The 18,646-nt window shown below is 35.9% G+C and overlaps 2 protein-coding genes across 3 annotated transcripts in view; one reads left to right on the plus strand and one right to left on the minus strand.

Moving 5' to 3' along the window:
- CENPP (centromere protein P) overlaps window positions 1-18,646 on the minus strand; it is a 236,343-nt gene that overhangs the window by 128,591 nt on the left and 89,106 nt on the right. The window lies entirely within an intron of this gene.
- On the plus strand, window positions 822-17,557 carry OMD (osteomodulin). Of its 2 annotated transcripts, XM_069575681.1 has the most exons (4): window positions 899-1,150; window positions 6,391-7,338; window positions 8,332-8,660; window positions 16,997-17,557. In XM_069575681.1, the coding sequence occupies exons 2-3, from the start codon at window positions 6,405-6,407 to the stop codon at window positions 8,658-8,660; spliced, it is 1,263 nt and encodes a 420-aa protein (XP_069431782.1). In that variant the 5' UTR covers window positions 899-1,150; window positions 6,391-6,404; the 3' UTR covers window positions 16,997-17,557. The 2 variants fall into 2 exon arrangements, with proteins under 2 accessions (XP_069431781.1, XP_069431782.1); XM_069575680.1 differs by lacking the exon at window positions 16,997-17,557 and having other exon boundaries at window positions 822-1,150; window positions 8,332-9,898.

Raw genomic sequence — 18,646 nt, forward strand, 5'->3', positions numbered from 1 at the left:
ATAACCAAATAAATCTTGTGAGTTATTTGTAAAAACTTAATGGAAAATACTATTTTGAGGAAACAAAAACAAATTTCAAGATCACTTTATCTTCTTAGTTTGTACAAGCTTGAAAGAATCTCCCAAAAGAATGAACTCAAAATTCACTGCCAAGAGACACAAGCTAACTCTCTGTTTAAAATACGAGAACATTAGTATAAAAATATAGCATTTAAGTAGTTAATTGATACTCTTCAGGAGAGACTGTTCAGTGAAATTTGTAAATTTCCTACATCTGCAAAATAAAGGCAAAAATGGTTGGTCAACAGAAGTTTCTAACTCCATCTTATTTAATATTATAAAATTATTTTTTGTACTAGTAAAAATAGACAAATCCGAGATATACCTTCTGAGTAAATTCCATAACAAAGAGAATAATTCTATTTCAAATATTTTATTAGAAGGTATGCTAGTGGCTATATTTGGGAGGAAAGTGAGAAAGCTGATGGAAAAGAAGGTATAATTATTTTTATGGAAAAGCAATATATCTAATCTGTGTCACAAATGACAGTCTATTTCATTTTTAAAATAATCTAGAAGTGAAATGCTGTATATTTCTAATCCTGATTCCCTGTCTTAATAAAGGAAAGCACTGGTGAGAACACAAGGTTATCAGATAACCGAAGTCTCAAGATGACTCTAAGTTCCACCTTAAAATGTCAAGACACTGAACTCCATGTTACTGTGAACCTTAATTTGAAGAATTCTTTGGCATGAAAATGAAAATAAAAACAGTAATCAGTACATGCTGTTTCATTTAGTTCTGTTTGCCTTTCATATTAGAGGAAATTCTTGCCATTCCTCAAACCAAAATTAAGGGGGAAAGAAAGAAGTAAGCCACATAAATCTGACCAAGAACACAAGCATTTAAATTAAGAGTCCACAAAGTTTCAGATAATGAAAAGAAATACATAATTTTCATTCAACCCAAGTATTTTCCAAGCAGATTATATTTGCTTAAATTGCTATAGCAATTCAAGGGACAGCCCTGCCTGAACACAACAGTTACTGTGGATTTTTAAGAGACTCAGTTTAAGAATTCAGGAATTTCTGATTCATTCACAGGATTTGCAAATTCATCAGCCCCTGAAAACTAAAGCAAATTCAACAGGTATGATGATAAAATAATTTTCAATTTTTTAAAAAATATTCCTGCTGTTAAAAATAAAGTATATTTGATTTAACATTAAAATAGATTATAGCCACCATAAATGCATAATTTTGGTAAGCAATATCTGGTAAAAGTTACATTAAATTTTGATTAGCCAAACATTCATGGAAAGAAGTAATGCAGGAAATTTAATTTTCTAACTTAAGGTTTACCCAATAAAATAATCTTTGTTTAGATTTTTATTTTTTACTTTGAATGAAAGATTTTCAGGTTAATACAGTAATTTTCTGTTTGTCTTTCTTTCTCTTTCTCAACTTCGACAAAAAAAGTTGCTGACAAAAAATCAGCAAACACCTTTGAGTCATACATCTGAGCAATGCTAGAGATTCTGGTTGTAAAGAAATGGGCATTTGTATAAATTTCACTGGACATTTTCTCAAAATTTCTCTATTAACCAAATATTACAATGTGTTTGCCTCTTCCTCAAAGAGAAAATATAAATACTGTAGCTCTAAAAGATCTAGTTTCTTGGGTTTCAGTTAACTAAGATAAATGTATTATGGCTAAATATAATCTTGAGACTTTCATAGCAAGAATCTTACTTCTTTAGGCCTTGGGTGTGATACTGATGTATACAACTTTAATTTTACAGACTTAAGAACTGCTTTGGAAAAAATTCTGAATTATATACTAATAGTTGGTCTCTTATTACATTTTAGCTTCTATGGCATACCAATGAGACAAATATTTAAAATAATTAAATGCTATGAAGCTTTCAAATTATTTCAAACTTTCCAGAACAAAATTCCATCTCAATTTGATTAGTAATTTAAGTTAGAACTTTCTTGATGAAAGTACGAGTGTTTTTTTCCAGGTAGGAGAAATGTTATGACATAGAAACTTTTTTAGGCTATAATATGAAAAATACACATTAACAAATAATTTTAAAAGCCTGGTAACATGTTTCACTTTGCTTTAAACTTTTGTTTCACATTTGTTATTTTTCTACTAAACAAGGTAATAGAAAAGTGAATATAGTATATTGTGACAGAAATATTTAATAGAAAAGAAAACAGCCATGTTCTCTGTGACTAGGTTCTTTTAGAGAAATCACTGTGGTGAAATAAATGCCTAGAAACAGTCAACATTAGTAGTAATAAACATCACCAACAAGATGTAATCTATAATTAATCAATCAATCATTCATTCAGCAAATTTTTGAGCACTTCCACAATGTTCATTGTACTACAGCCTATCAAAAATTAGAAGCTGGGATATAGGATGATTGACAATGAGTTATAATGTTTCACTATGACTTATCCTATAGGAAACATGGCATAAATTGCTGAACATCAAAGGTAGAAGTAATAACAATATGCTTAACAAATGACTAGTAAACAATTAGCTGAATGAAAAATTTGGATGAAAGGAAATAAGATCACTGTAACAAGTAAAATGATCAGGGGTGAAGTTGAGGAGTAAGAGGAATAGAAAATAACGGCTATATCCATGAAGACGGAATGGATTTCTGAACAGAAAACTGCAGTAAGTCAAAAGAGAGTGGGACAAAGTTGAGCTATAGAGCCAAGGTCTTCCATGAATGAGGGCTCAATGGATGAGCTCAGATTCAGAAGACAAACTGTCTTCAAGGAAAGACCTTTCTTCTTAGTTGGCCAAAAAGATCAAAAGCAGATAATACTAAGAATCTCCTTATTTTCAGAAAGGCCCCCATCTTCAGGTCTGGATGCCGAGTCAAAGGTAAAGGCTGAACTAAAAAGTATCATCCAGGTCTCTCCCCCCCCCCAAATTTCTCGTAACTATTGAATAGCCACAACTTTAATTTTCAAATATAAGGTTACTAATTGATAATTACTGATGTTCTTAACACAAGGGTAAAATTCAGAGCTCTAATGAGTAGTGCTGTTTTTGAAGTTCAACTGTGTAACACTCAACCTCTGAGACCCTCTACATGGCCTGATCCTGCGTAGTTGTATGTTTCTGCCTCTTTGCTTCTACTTTCATCTCAACTTCATGGAGCAGTACTTTAAATGAAGTATGACAAGTACTTTTTAAAAAGTTGATATGCTATAGTACTGATATAATGAGTATATAAAATACTATAAATTTAATATGTAAAATATTATCAACCAGAGAGTAATATGTATAGAATGTTCTATTATCCATTCCTGCTAATCTCCCCAGATCTTGGCCAAATGATGTCTACAAAGATTTCCCTGTCTCACTCTTGCAGAGTTAAGCCACTGGCTCCCACAGCACTGTTATCTCTGCTGCAAGCCGTATTTCCCTTTGTCTGAGAATCGGTTCACTGTGTTGTGACTCTCTTGTCCACTAAATTGAATGCTCTTTATAGAAGGAGCCATGTCTTCATGCCTTTTTCAGTCTGTGTTCCCCACCGATCACAATGCCTCACCCCTAAAATTCAAGACAATTACTGAATAACCAAATCAAACTAAATAAATCACTAGTAATATTTTTTACTTTGGGATGAGACCATACTCTTTCACTTCCCCTCCCAGGACTCTTACTTGATGCATGAACACTGCAGTGTGAAGATCATGGCTCAACTATATTAATGAACTAGGTGTTCATTCCCAACATGCAAATTCCTGAGATCACAATTTAGGCCTCAAGGTTCTGGGCCAGATTAGCTGTACAATCTTATTTTGCTATTTCAACAGTTAACCACAACTTCCCAAACATCTCATCCTTTGTTGCTTTACATGTTTTTTGCTCATTTCTTTTATCTGCAAGTTTTCTTCTCTACTTCCCTCTGTGAGAACCTTCATATTCCTTCAAAATCTAATTTAAATGTCATGTCCTACATGGATCAAATGGATAAGAAGGAACAACAGATGGAATCTAACTGATTATCAAAAGGAAACTACAAATTTCAAAGGCAAAACTGTTTAAAAAGATCAAATCATTACTGTTTGGCATTTTCTGTAGGAAGGGATAGGATTAAATACAAGACAATATATTGGAGTAAATGATTATCTATTATAGTTTCTGAGTGAACAAGGAAGCAGGGTCATCATCCAAAACCAATGGTGAGGTTTTAGAGGCTTGTGTAGGACAAAGGGAAAAGGAATGGACTAATGAGATGTCACAAAGGCAGCACTTGAACGGTCATGACTTTAAAGTGAGCCAGTTGGCACTGTCCTATTGCTGTCAGCTGCATGAGTCAGGCTATGGGAGGATGGAGAACTGGAGCAACCAGGGTTGGACTATGAAGATTCAAGGAGCCAGCAAACTGAGGGCATGTGCAGCGATGGCCATGATGCACTATGGGTCTAGGTTGGTAGGACCTGAGTATACTGAGAGGTATGAATGAGGAGCAGTGAAAAACAGTTGGATCAATAATTTTTAGGTCCCACTGAAAGTGAAAATTGTTGCAGTTGGAGTTACTACATGAAGTGAGTTATAAAGACAGGAGATAGCAGTCAGCATGCAAAGGACTTGCAGTACCTTTGACAAGGCCCTTCCTGTGGGTGCACAAGGGCAAGCTCAGCCGCTTCAATTGTGTCTGACTCTTTGTGACTATGGACTGTAGCCTGCCAGGCTCCTCTGTCCACAAGATTCTCCACTCAAGAATACTGGAGTGGGTTGGTATGCCCTCCTCCAGTGGATCTCCCCAACCCAGGGATCTCCCCAACCCAGGGATCAAGCCTGGCAGGCGGGTTCTTCATTGCTAGTGGCACCTGGGAAACTAGAGGAATATTTACATTCTGTACTATTCAGATTCTGACAAGAAAAGAAAAAAGACTAAGAAACTAAGTTGTTAGGATCTAGGGCACCCTTTCTCAAAGAGGGTTCTGTCAGAGAAAATGATTTAAGTAACTATTTTTTCATTTATCCAATGATGAAAAATAATACCATTCTAGATGAACAGGAGATAAGCTGTTTCATTACATACAGTGATGTAGGATATTAATTCTGTTAGAATATTAATCTTCTCATGAAATCCTAGATGAGAAGGGTAGAGAAAAAAGGCCTTATAATAAAAGAGGTATGATTTTTTAAAAACTTTTCCTAAATAACATACTTATTCCATTTGGATCACTTTCTAATTTGGAAAGTACTTTTAACATGCATACCTCATATGCATTTACGACAATAACAACTACCAAGTGAGATAAGCAGGCAAGTGATTATAGTTCTTATTTTACTGATGAGGCAAGAAGCAGATATAAGTGACTCGACTGTCATAAGTGATAGGACTGAAATGAAGGTTTTCAGGCTCCTCATCCAGTTCACATATCCCATCATTCACTACAACTTTAAGTTTCAACACGACTGTTGTCATTTGTCTCTCTTTCACAAGCTGGGCCTCCCTCCTTTACAATCCTACCCCACACATACCCTCCTTTTCACTGTATTGCAAGTCTGATTCTCCACTAGACCTAAACTCCTAGGAAATACGGAGTGTGTTTTTAATACCTGTGTATCTAGAAATTAACTCAAAAAAAAAATAGTGGAAAGAAAAAAGCTAGGAGAGTAATTAGGAAAAATGTATAAAATAACCAATTAGAGACTAAAACTTTGTAGAATGTAAATATTGTGTATATCTAGGATTTGATGCAGTTATTCAAGTAGAGTCAGAGACAAAATAATTGGATTCTGGAAACGATTTCACAGGGAAAATTTGAAGTGACAATCAGACTTGGACAGAAAACACTAAGAGGAAACATGATATTTATTTTTAATATCTCAAGCTTTCACATAAAATGGAGTGTTCTATGTTTTTCCAAAGAACAGAAAAGAACATCAGCAAACAGGAGTTACAGTGGGCAAATTTTGGTCAGGATTAATAATCTCCTAAGTAACTAAAACATAGGGTCTTTCTTCTCACAGGTAGTGAACATCACGGAAGGGGCCAAATAGTGAGACCATCTAATATCCATGTGGAAAAAGCACTTAGCTTTGGGGTAGAAAGATGTCATGCTATCATTGTGAATCCACAGTTTAGTAAGCAAGACAAATCGAGATTCTCTAAAACGATGATTACTTAGTCTGGTTCAATGCAGTACGAGGCTTTTTAAAAAATATCACCTTAAACATTAATTTTGTTCTGAGCAGCAGCCATTAATTCTGGACGTTCTTTTACATATTTCAAATCAGACATAGATATTGTACATTTTAGATAACTGTCAATTTATATGAGAATTATTACATGTTTCACTCACTTTTTCCACTATATATTTCCTTTTGCCTTGTAATAGGACAAACAAGGAACATGGGCTTTTCAAGTTCAGTATGTATCCTTTTCTTCTTTCTTGGAGTCAAAGTATATTGCCAATATGAAAGTTATCAATGGGATGAAGATTATGACCAAGAACCAGATGATGTCTACCAAACGGAATTCCAATTAAATATAAACTATGAAGCTCCATTTCATCAGCATACTTTAGGTTGTGCCAGTGAATGCTTCTGTCCACCTAACTTTCCATCATCAATGTACTGTGATAATCGCAAATTAAAGACTATCCCAAATATTCCAGCACACATTCAGCAAGTCTATCTTCAGTTTAATGAAATTGAGGCTGTGACTGCAGATTCATTTATCAATGCCACTCATCTTAAAGAAATCAACCTCAGCCACAACAAAATTAAATCTCAAAAGATTGATCATGGTGTGTTTGCTAAATTGTCAAATCTACTACAGCTTCACCTACAGCACAACAATTTAGAAGACTTTCCGTTTCCTCTTCCTAAGTCTTTGGAAAGGATTTTTCTAGGTTACAATGAAATCTCCAGACTGCAGACAAATGCTGTGAGTGGGCTTGTAAACTTGACCATGCTTGATCTCTGTTTTAATAAAATTGATGATTCTATGTTACAAGAAAAAGCACTTGCCAAAATGGAAAAATTAATGCAGCTCAATCTATGTAATAACAGATTAGAATCAATGCCTCCTGGTTTGCCTTCTTCACTTATGTATCTGTCTTTAGAAAATAATTCAATATCTTCTATACCAGAAAATTACTTCAACGAACTTCCGAAACTTCATGCGCTAAGAATATCACACAACAAACTACAAGACATTCCATATAATATTTTTAATCTTTCCAGCCTTATAGAGCTCAATGTTGGACACAACAAACTGAAGCAAGCATTCTATATTCCAAGGAATTTACAACACCTATACCTAGAAAATAATGAAATTGAAAGTATGTAAAATTTTATTTTGTGTATGTCTGTGTTTTACTATTTATTTGTAATTTTTATTTTATATTGGAGCATAGTTGAATAACACTGTTGTGTTAGGGTCAGGTGTATAGCAAAGGAATTCAGTTATATATATACAAATATCTATTTTTTTCAATTCTTTTCTCATTTAGGTTACTACCAAATATTGAGCAATGTTCCCTGTTCTAGGTCCTTGTTGGTTACCTATTCTGTTCATCTATTTATTTATGGCTGTCCTGGGTCTCTGCTGCTGCAAACGGGAACTACTCTCTAGCTGTAGCACACAGGCTTTCGAGTGTGGGTTCAGTAGCTGTGGTGCAGGGGCTTAGTTGCCCCACTACACGTGGAACCTTCCCAGACCAGGATCGAACCTGTGTTCCCAGCACTGGGAGGCAGATTCCTAACCACTGGACCACCAGGGAAGTCCATTATTGTCTGTTAAAGATACAAAAAAAAAATCTTATTTTGTTCTTTTAAAGAACAGATCTTTAAAAGCCCATGCTTTAAATCGCACTACAAATTACAAATGGTTGCTTTGAAGCTGGCTAGGGAAATGGCAGAAATGGGCCCCAGAGAAATTTGTACTTCAAGGTTTATAGTCTTTTCTATTAAATGTTATCACTTTGAACTTTGAGAATATGTACTACAGAGTATATGAAAAAATATGAAATACTATAGAGTATACAAAGAAATATGAGATCTTGAATAGTAGAACTATACGTGATTTTCACTTTTTTTTTCTGAGATTATTTCTGCTAGGAATGTATTACTTAAATAATTTATTTAATAATTAAATAATTACTTAATAGCCAATGAAGCCATCATTTATTTAGATAATATAAAATTCACTTATAGTTTCCTTTTATTATTTGATTACTATAAAAATAATTAAACCTAATAAATATTTTAATAAAATCCATTATAGTATTATGGATATAATACAGAAGGATTAATTTTTAATTTGTATTTTTCAGATGTCAATGTCACAGTGATGTGTCCATCAGTTGATCCACTACATTACCACCATTTAACATACATTCGTGTAGATCAAAATAAGCTGAAAGCACCAATAAGCTCATACATTTTCTCCTGCTTCCCTCATATACACACTATTTACTATGGTGAACAACAAAGTACTAACGGTCAAACGATACAACTGAAGACCCAAGTTTTCAGGAGATTTCAAGATGATGGTGACAGTGAAGATCATGATGATCATCATGAAGGCCCAGGAGGAGAAGGAACAGAAGAAAACATTGATGCTCACTATTATGGAAGTCAAGAATGGCAAGAAACTAAATAGGTATACATTTATAACTTCATAAGATCTTATTATTCAATATAAATTTAGCTAAATATGCATAGCTCATAGTAATATGGTTAGAATTGAGTACTCAGCATACTAAGATCAGATTGAATTTCGGTTGTTGATAACATCTGCATCATTATATAGGATTAGAATTCCTTCAAAATGATACAAATCTTGTAGAACTATAAATTAGAATGACAAGTAGGATCAAAAACTACACTTTGAACATAAAATTATCATGTTGAGAAAAAAAACAAGTATGCTCATTTATATTAACAATAATTTTTCTAAAAATGATGAAAGAAGTAGCATTAGAAACTAAAAACTGTAAACCACGCACTTTAAATCACTATGAGTATAGTGTTTAAATGCCAAGAGGTTATATTAATGTAATAGGCAGCAACTCATTTAAGGAATAGACGATTTCCTTTGATTTAATCTCCAGAAAAGCTTTCATATTTTTATTTGGCTATCATCACCATGACAGCTACCCACCCTGGTCCTACCACTTAGAGCACAGAATGATAGTTTTGATTTTCAAAAGAGGTTATCTTAACTAAGGATCCAAGGCACACAAATTTATGAAATCAACTAGTCTTACTTTTTTGTTGTTTGTTTTAAATTTATTTATTTATTTTTGAAGGATAATTGCTTTACAGAATTTAACAGTTTTCTGTCAAACCTCAACATGAATTAGCCATAGGTATACATATATCCTCTCCCTCCTGAACCCCCTTTCCATCTCCCTCCCCATCCCACCCCTCCAGCCTGACACAGAGCCCTTGTCTGAGTTTCCTGAATCACATAGCAAATTCCCGCCGGCCATCTATTTTACACATGGTAATGTAAGTTTCCATGTTACTCTTTCCATACATCTCACTCTCTCCTCCCCACTCCCCATGTCCATAAATCTATTCTCTATGTCTGTTTCTCCATTGCTGCTCTGTGAATAAATTCTTCAGTACCATTTTTCTAGATTCTATATATATGCATTAGAATACAATATTTATCTTTCTCTTTCTGACTTACTTCACTCTGTATAATAGATTCTAGGTTCATTCGCCTTATTAGAACTGACTCAAAGGTGTTCCTTTTAATGGCAGAGTAACATTCCGTTGTGTATATGTACCACAACTTCTTTATCCATTCATCTGTCAGTGGATATCTAGGTTGCTTCTATGTTCTAGCTATTGTAAACAGCGCTGCAGTGAAAAATGGGATACATGTGCCTTTGAAATCGACTCGTCTTACCTTTCTCTCAGAGCACCAAAGTAACAAAAACTTAAACCTTGTATTTGGATGTCTGCATGCATGCATGCTAAGATGCTTCAGCCATGTCTGATTCTTTGCAACCTTATGGATTGTAGCCGGCCAGGTGGGGTTGCAAAGAGTCAGACAAGACTGAGCGACTGAACTGAACTGAACTGAGGCTCCTCTGTCCATGGAGATTCTCCAGGCAAGAATACTGGAGTGGGTTGCCATGCTCTCTTCTATGGGATCTTCCTGACCTAGGGATAGAACCGGCATCTCTTATGTCTCCCACATTGGCAGACGGGTTCTTTACCACTGGCACCACCTGGGACGCCCATTTGGATGCCAGAAAAACAGCATAATTTGTATTTTAGCAAATTCCAGCTATTATACAACACAATCTTTTCTATGTTCCATTTTAATTGGGATAAATATTTTTATAATAAATTCACTAGAGAAAGGTTTCAGTTACATAAAAATTTGCTAATAAATAATTGCTCTATTTATAAGATTAAGTTAATGTTAGCACAAGAAAGTATATCAGCATTATTAACACTTCTATTTTCCTAGCACAATATATTAGAAACATATATGTGTATCAGCCAATGTTTATGTACATAGTGCTAAAGTTGAATAGAGTTCCTTTGAAATTTGAATAACAGGTTTTGATATCTTCTTTAAAACCTTAATAATCACATATCATTTTGAAGCATTTTAAGTATGCCTTATAATGGAATATAACTTCTATGATGAACTTTCTTGATTCACTAGGTTAGTATTTTATAGAATTCCTCAGGTAAGGAATAAACACAAATCTGGGACTGCCTATATAGGAAACTCCTAAAAAAAATTTTTTTTTAAAACAGTATTCAAAAAGACCAGACAATTAGAACAATATTTTAGAAGCAGTTTTCCAGCAATGAGTCTACCTTTTTGGAGATGACAGTTTAAAATGAAGCCTCTAATGCTCATTTATATCTTTGAGCAGGTTATTAACATTTAGCAGAAACAGACTACCTGTGTGTCCTAGGGGTTAGCTCAACAATCCAGAGTGAATATGAACAATACTCCATTCATTCACTTAATAAACATTCATCAAGTCATTTGGCATGTAGGGCTTAGCAATGAGAGGTCAAACAGAATAGGTATGTGCATCTGTGACACTGTAAGGCAACAGCTATGATGGTAAAGAGTAAATGTTAGCGATGTGGGTAAAGCACATTTTCAAAAGAGGTAAAAACCTTTAAGGACCATCTCCCCCTTTACTGACATTTTAAAAAACAGGGTTACAAATGTAAACATTTATTATGAACTAACATATGGAAAACACTGTGGATGTTTTATGAGACGAGAAAGAGAAGACTATTTAAAATTTAATGAACGCTGTCAGGAAAATGCAAACTATAAAAAACTACAACCAGATAGTTTACATTCCCTGGATGGCTGAAATCAAAAAGGCAGACAATAAGTATTAACAATAAGTTAATAAGTATTAATAAGTATTAATGAGGAGATGCAGAAAGTGGAATCCACTGGTGACGAAGTCAAATTGTACAGCTGCTTTGGAAAGCAGTCTGGCAGTCCTTCAATTAGTCACCTATGAACCAACAATTCCCTTCCTAGATATATACCTAAGAAAACTGAGCACATGTGGTCACACAAAAATATGCACAAATATTCATAGCAGCATTATCCATTTATAGCCAAAAAGCAGAAACCACCCAAATGTCCTTCAGCTAACGAAAGGATAAACAAAATGTGGTATATCCACACAATGGAATATTATTCAGTCAAAAGAAGGAAGGATGTTGATACATGTTATAACAGAGATGAACCATGAAAACATTATGAAAAGTCAGTCACAGAACACGTATCGCATGATTCCATGTATATGAAATGTCTAAAACAGGCAAAACTATAGACACAGAAAGATTATTGGTTGCCTGGGGTTGGGGAGCAGGAGAAACAGGGGAACTAGGCAGTGACTGATAATGGATAGAGAATTTCTTTTTGGGTGATGAAAATATTCTAAAATTGACTGTAGTGATGACTGCACAAGTTTGAAACACCAAAAGCTACTGAATTGTACCCTTTAAAAAAGTGAGTTGTATGAGATGTGAATTATTTCAATAAAGCTGTTATTTAAACATTTAACAAAGAAAATAAGATGCAATAACTCATTCTAACAAAAGAAAGAAAGAAAGAAAATGCGGCAGTAACTGAAAAATGATATGAATACAGATATATTAACTTTACTTCTGGCCAGGATGTGGTGAAGCAACTGAAGGCTTCAAGGAAGAGGTGGTACTTTGCTGTGTGAGTAGTGACTGACTGGCAGGAGTGAAGAAAATAAGGTCCCAAGGTGAGATTAACATAAAGATGAGGTAATTAGTTATTTCGCTTCTTGTATAGTTAAAACACTCCAAATTTTGAGAATTATGGAGCACCTATTTTTATCTCCTCCTAAACTGACAAAAGAAAATATATTTAAGAACAGGCTTAGCGAAGAAAAAAACCTGATGGAAACATGGAATTTGAAATCAGATATACCTTGGTAGAAGCCTGACTTCACTCTTGTAACTAAGCAAGATGACTCTGAGTTACTTCTTGAAGTCTCTCTTTCTGCATTTCTGTAAGGAAGGTGGTTCTCACAGGGCTGTTATAAGGACAAGTAGAGATAGTATACATACCATCGCATTTAACAAAGCACATGCCAGTTACAAGGGTTTCCTGTGGCTCAGCAGTAAAGAATGCCTGCAATGCAGGAGACGAAGGAGATGCAGGTTCGATCCCTAGTAGGGAAGATCTCCTGGAGGAGGAAATGGCAACCTACTCCAGTATTCTTGTCGAGACAATCCTATGGACAGAGGAGGCTGGCAGGCTACAGCCTAGGGGGTCACAAAGAGCGACTGAGCACGCACACACATGGCATGCCAGTTGCAGGTATCCTACAAGCGGTAACTATTATTGCAGCACGTCCAGCCCAACCTCCCACTGGATCTATGTGCCCCGAGCCGTCAGCTGTGCTTCACATGCCACAGTGGACCCTCTAGAAAGGAGTTTGCATCTTTCAGGTTCCTTCCAAGCTTCTATTGTACAAAAGATTAGTAAACAAGAGAGAACTTACTAAAGGTTTCATTAGGGAGAGAGAAGAGAGATCTAAAATCATATATCCACAACAAACATATTCCAAATCATTATTTGATGGTTTAGCTTTCCAACGCACCTCTAGATAGCCTAGAAGGATGGGGAGCAGAGTTTCCCAGACCCTTCATGAGGCATTTGGCTGGCTGGCTCCTCTGGCCAGAGTAAGGTGAAACTCTTCTTGTCTATTAGGTAGAAGAGGTCAAAGAGGCCAACTCTGCTCTCCCTTTAAAGGCAAGTACGTATAAACACGTCACAAAATGTCCTCCAGCTGCAGGGCCCAGAGGGAGGCAGATGAACAACCATCTTAATCAAAAATGTGCAGAGGAATTCATACCCCAAGTAGTTCTCAGTAAAAAGAAAACAAAACAAATAACCACTACTGCTTTCTGTAGAACAGAAGAATAAAGTTCTACCTCCTACCAGAGTTACAGAAAAAACTAGCTGATATATCAGGAAAGAAAAAGATGAAAATTCATCAATTTTCCCATTACACTTCAAAATATTAGCTATATTAGTTCTGAGGTTGAACTTTCTGTCTTTGTGCCTACTAATGAATAAATTCAAATGACACCATGAACCCAAGCTTAACAAATATATTAAAAAGGAAATAAAAATAAGGGATATTCAATAAATTTATTACAATATACTGGTTTAGAATGTTTAGCATGTATTTAAGTATAACCTGAAAACTATACATTTTTTACTTTATTCCTCAAGTTGGAACCACTAAACCAAAACGCAGATATATGCATATCATATAACACACATAACCAATTCCATGGTATGAAAGCTGAAAAAAATAAATCTGTTTCTTCTGTATACTTTTACTGTAGCAAAGAAGTCCAAGGAAAGCTAGAACTAAAACTCCAATTTCCTGATTCCAAATCCATCTTTTCTAAATCTTGGAAATGAAGAATAACAGCAGCTGGAAACAAAATTAAATCATAACAGCTAAAAATCCAGTTTCTTTTATGTTCCAATTTCCTAAGTAAATATAACCTGCTATGCCCAGCAAGTAAATATCACAGCATTTCTGGATATGTCTGTCATTGCATGTTTAGGTTACAAACTTATTATACGGGGACTCATGTATACTACTCAGAAAAAATCACAAATATGGTCCATTTTAAACATTAACCCTTATTTATATTGAGTCATGATTCCCCTCCCTTTAAGTTTTAGCCTTCTAGTCCAGAAAGTACTTGGGTTCCCATCTTTATTTCATTTGACCAAATGATTAGGCTTTAGGTATAAGCAGGTATTTGAGATGGAGATTCAAATCACAGACGTCCCACAAAAAGCCCAGAATGTTGGTTAGAAACAAGTCAGAGGTCTTTCCCATACTGAAGGAGCAATGATTACACAAGGTAAAATTCTGATACGCCTTCAAAGACATAAAACCCTACAAAGATACCAAGGATAATGTAGTAGGGTTAACAAAAAGAACTCCACAGAGATAACCCTCTCAATTTTGGATAAATACCTGCCCGTGAGCCTTGATGGCATTCATCTTTCATTACTGTGCAGTGAAAGTTAAATAGTTCTTTCTGGAGTAGAAAACAATCTAAGTTTGAAACATATTTTACACTGAAAGAATTTGACTCCAAAGAGCAGTCTGTGCTTTGTTCAGCTTCTAGGAATTAATCTATATCTTGGTTTAAAATGAGGGTTATACTTAATGGACATGAATTTGAGAAAACTCCGGGAGACAGTGAAGTACAGGGAAGCCTGGTGTACTATAGTTCATGAGGTCACAAAATGACTTAGTGACTGAACAATAACAATTCTTTTGATAGTCCCATGGATAGCAAGGAGATAAAACCAGTCAATCCTAAAGGAAATCAACTCTGAACATTCATTGGAAGGACAGATGCTGAAGCTGAAGCTCCAATACTTTGACCACCTGATGTGAACAGCCACTGGAAAAAGACCATGATGCTGGGAAAGACTGAGGGCAGGAGGAGAAGGCAGCGACAGAGGATGGGATGAATGGATAGTATTACTGACTCAATGGACATGAGTTTGAGCAAACTCTGGGAGATAGCGAAGAACAGGGAAGCCTGGACTGCTGTAGTCCATGGGGGTGCAAAGAGCTGGACAAGGCTTAGCAACTGAACAACAACAACAACAGATTTTAGGATGGGACAGGCCAAACCCAACAGTCTTAGGTTGGCCATGCCAGAGAGACAACCATGTGGTTTAGGATGGGTCATGTGGAATCAGTTAAACTGGGGGCAGAGTTCAAACATGAGGAATACTCAGTTGATCAGGCCTATGTAATGAAGCCCCAGTAAAAGCTGAACCATGAGGTTCAGTAGCACTTTCCTGGTTGGCAATACCCATGTTCCTTGTCATGCATCAATGCTGGGAAGGCACTGATGAGAACATCCTGAGAACAATACAAGTTCTGTATGTGGAACCCTCCCAGACTCTGACTACTGCCTCTCTTCCTTTGGGTGATTATTTATGTGTATAAATGGCAACCCACTCTAGTACTCTTGCCTGGAAAATTCCATGGACAGAGGAGCCTTGTAGGCTACAGTCCATGGGGTTCCAAAGGGTCGTACACAACTGAGTGAGTTCATTTCACTTTAGTTTTCTCTGTGATAAACCATAACCATGAAATAATGGCTTTCAGTGAGTTCCATGAGTCCTGTAAGCAAATTATCAAATGTAAGGGTGGTTTTGGGAAACTCTCAAACTTGCAGTTGGTATAAGAAATGAGGATGGTCTTTGGAACTATGCTCTCAAACTTTAGTTTGGCTAACTCTGGGAGGGAACATACACATTTTTCGGTGTAACTCTGAATATTTCTAGAATCTTTCCTGTGCAGTCATCTCCCCTTCAATGTGGATATGACCTCTGACCTCAAAATACTACAAAGATGGCATATATGATTACAGGTACATGATTGCTACAAAAACTATACTGCTTGTCTTGTTGGAACACTAATCTTCCTTTCGGGCTGTGAAGAAGAAATCTGCCATAATATGAGCTGCCCAATGGTAGAGGCCACGTTGCAAATAACTGAGGGTGGCCTTCAATCAACATCAAGCAAGACCGAGGCTTAGTCCCACATTCTGAGTGGAGTTGTGGCCAACAACCACATGAGCTCATACACCTTTACCTTTCTTGACCCTTGAAAAGAGGATACAGCCCTAGCCAACACCTTGATTGCAGATGAGATATAAACAAAGCCATGGACAGAGGAGCCTGGACGGCTACAGTCCATAGGGTTGCAAAGAGTCAGATACATCTGAAGCAACTTGGCACTCATGCACAAGCAAAGCCATACTTGGACTCCTGAGCCACAGAGACTGTGGGATAATAAAGGTGTGTTATTTTAGATCACTATACCTGTAATAAATAACCAATAAAATAGGTAACTAGTAGTATTCTTCAGAAATGTAACATTAGAGCGCTCTCTCTAAAATGAAAATAGAATCCTGTCACTCGCTGGCTTAAAAAAATTTCTCAAAGTGGTCTCTCACTGAATACAAATAAAAGTCAAACATCACAGCAAGGTATAAAAGACTTTTCCTTAATTTGACCTCTAGTACCCTGTCTGATTTCTTAATATGTACCACCCCCCTAACCTCTTCTCTTTCTCCCTCTAAGCTCCAGCCATATACAACTAATTATAAATTATCTTAATGATCTATCCTCCCCACCTATGTGCTGTTCCTATTCCTAGAGCAATTCTACCTTGGTCTGCTCCTGCCATGACTACCCCCTCATTTTCTCTACAAAAGTAAGTCTGTTGCCGCCTCAGTGGCTTTACCCTGTTCCAGACTACTGCAGAATATTTTTGTGTAGCAGGTCGCTCACTGTGCCTTCTATTACTTGTTTGCTGCCATTCTTGCTTACTTACAAACTCTTCCTCCTTGAAGGGAGAAAACGAGTTTTGCTTGTCTGGGTTTATTTTTCTACAGTACTGGCAGAGAAGTGGCACTCAATAAACTTCTACTAAATGAATGAATTTACTCTGCTGACAAAGGTCCGTATAATCAAGGCTATGGTCTTCCCAGTTGTTACATATGGTTGTGAGAGCTGGATAGTAAAGAAGGCAGAGAGACGAAGAATTGATGCCTTCAAAACTGTGGTACTGGAGAAGACTCCTGAGAGTCCCTTGGACAGCGAGATCAAACCAGTCAATCTTACAGGAAATCAACCCTGAATACTCATCAGAAAGACTAATGCTGAAGCTGAAGCTACAGTATTTTGGTCACCTGATGCAAACAGCCGACTCCCTAGAAACATCCCTGATATGGGGAAAGACTGAGGGCAGAAGGAGAAGAGGGCATCAGAGGAAGAGATGGTTGGATGGTATCACCGATGCAATGGACATGAACTTGGGCAAACTTCAGAAGATGGTAAGGGATAGGGAGGCCTGGTGTGCTGCAGTCCATGGGGTTGCAGAGAGTCGGACACGACTGGGGACTGAATGATAACAACAAATGAATGAATGCCAATAAAACTATACACACTGGTCATACCTTTTCAAGGAAAAAAAGTTATAATCCACAAAATAATTTTCTGTAGTACAAAGTACAAAACTGTGTATACCATAGTAAACTATGAACCTCTAAGATTCTCTAAATCTATTCAACATCTATTCAGTTCACTTCTCAACATCCCGTTAAACCTGCCACACAACAGAAAACAAACCAATATCTGTTATTTCATTATTAGATATTTCCAAAGACTTTAAAGTCATAAAATTGATATTTTCAAAGAATTTAAAGTCAAAAAATCAACCCAAATCAGAGAATATCACAACTAAATTTAAACATTTACATTCAAGTAAAAATGTAAGTATTCATGTCTTGGTTTATTTAAGCTTTAACTCAAAAAACTCCAAAGCCAGTTTTGAATAGAAAAGAAAACTAACCAGTATTCTTTCACTTTCCTTTTTTTTTTTTTACAAAATATTCATATCCACACTTACTGAAATTTCAGCTGAGAGGAGAAAGGTTACTTTGATTGCTAAAATACCAGTGATAAAATTAATCTTTAAAGATGTTCACATAGTTATCTAAATACCATTTCAACCTAAAAAAATAATATTAAGGTAATTAATACTATTTTCTTCATTCAGCAAACAAAAACATATTTTACAATCAAATCCCAAATTGTAACATTTATATTTAAAAAGCTGATTCTGACAGTTGAGTTTTTGTTACATATAACAAAATAAAGGGGGAAGTGGGCCTCAAATGACTAAACTAAAAAATAATTTGTGCTATGAGTATTTACTACATAAGGTAAAAGATAACATAAGTTTATGATAATCAGTGGAAGCAATCTGAGTACAGCAGTTACAAATATTTCAGTTCTCTAGTACAACACACTACATTTCACCCTGCAGAAAGAATGTTGGCAAAGATCTCTACCACATGGAAACTGCTTTTAAAGCTGTTGGGCCCTGAAATTCTATTCAACAGTTTGAAATCACTCCACAGCTTTTCTCATTCACCCTCCCACTTGGGGCTAATGCAAGCCATGACCATCTATTGAGGAAAACCACAAAAAACTTCAAAACAGCTACAACGGTAGGCTCTTTTCTCACATATTATTTTAAA

Source organism: Ovis canadensis, chromosome 2 (genome assembly GCF_042477335.2).
Source record: "Ovis canadensis isolate MfBH-ARS-UI-01 breed Bighorn chromosome 2, ARS-UI_OviCan_v2, whole genome shotgun sequence".
NCBI classification, from domain to species: Eukaryota; Metazoa; Chordata; class Mammalia; order Artiodactyla; family Bovidae; genus Ovis; species Ovis canadensis.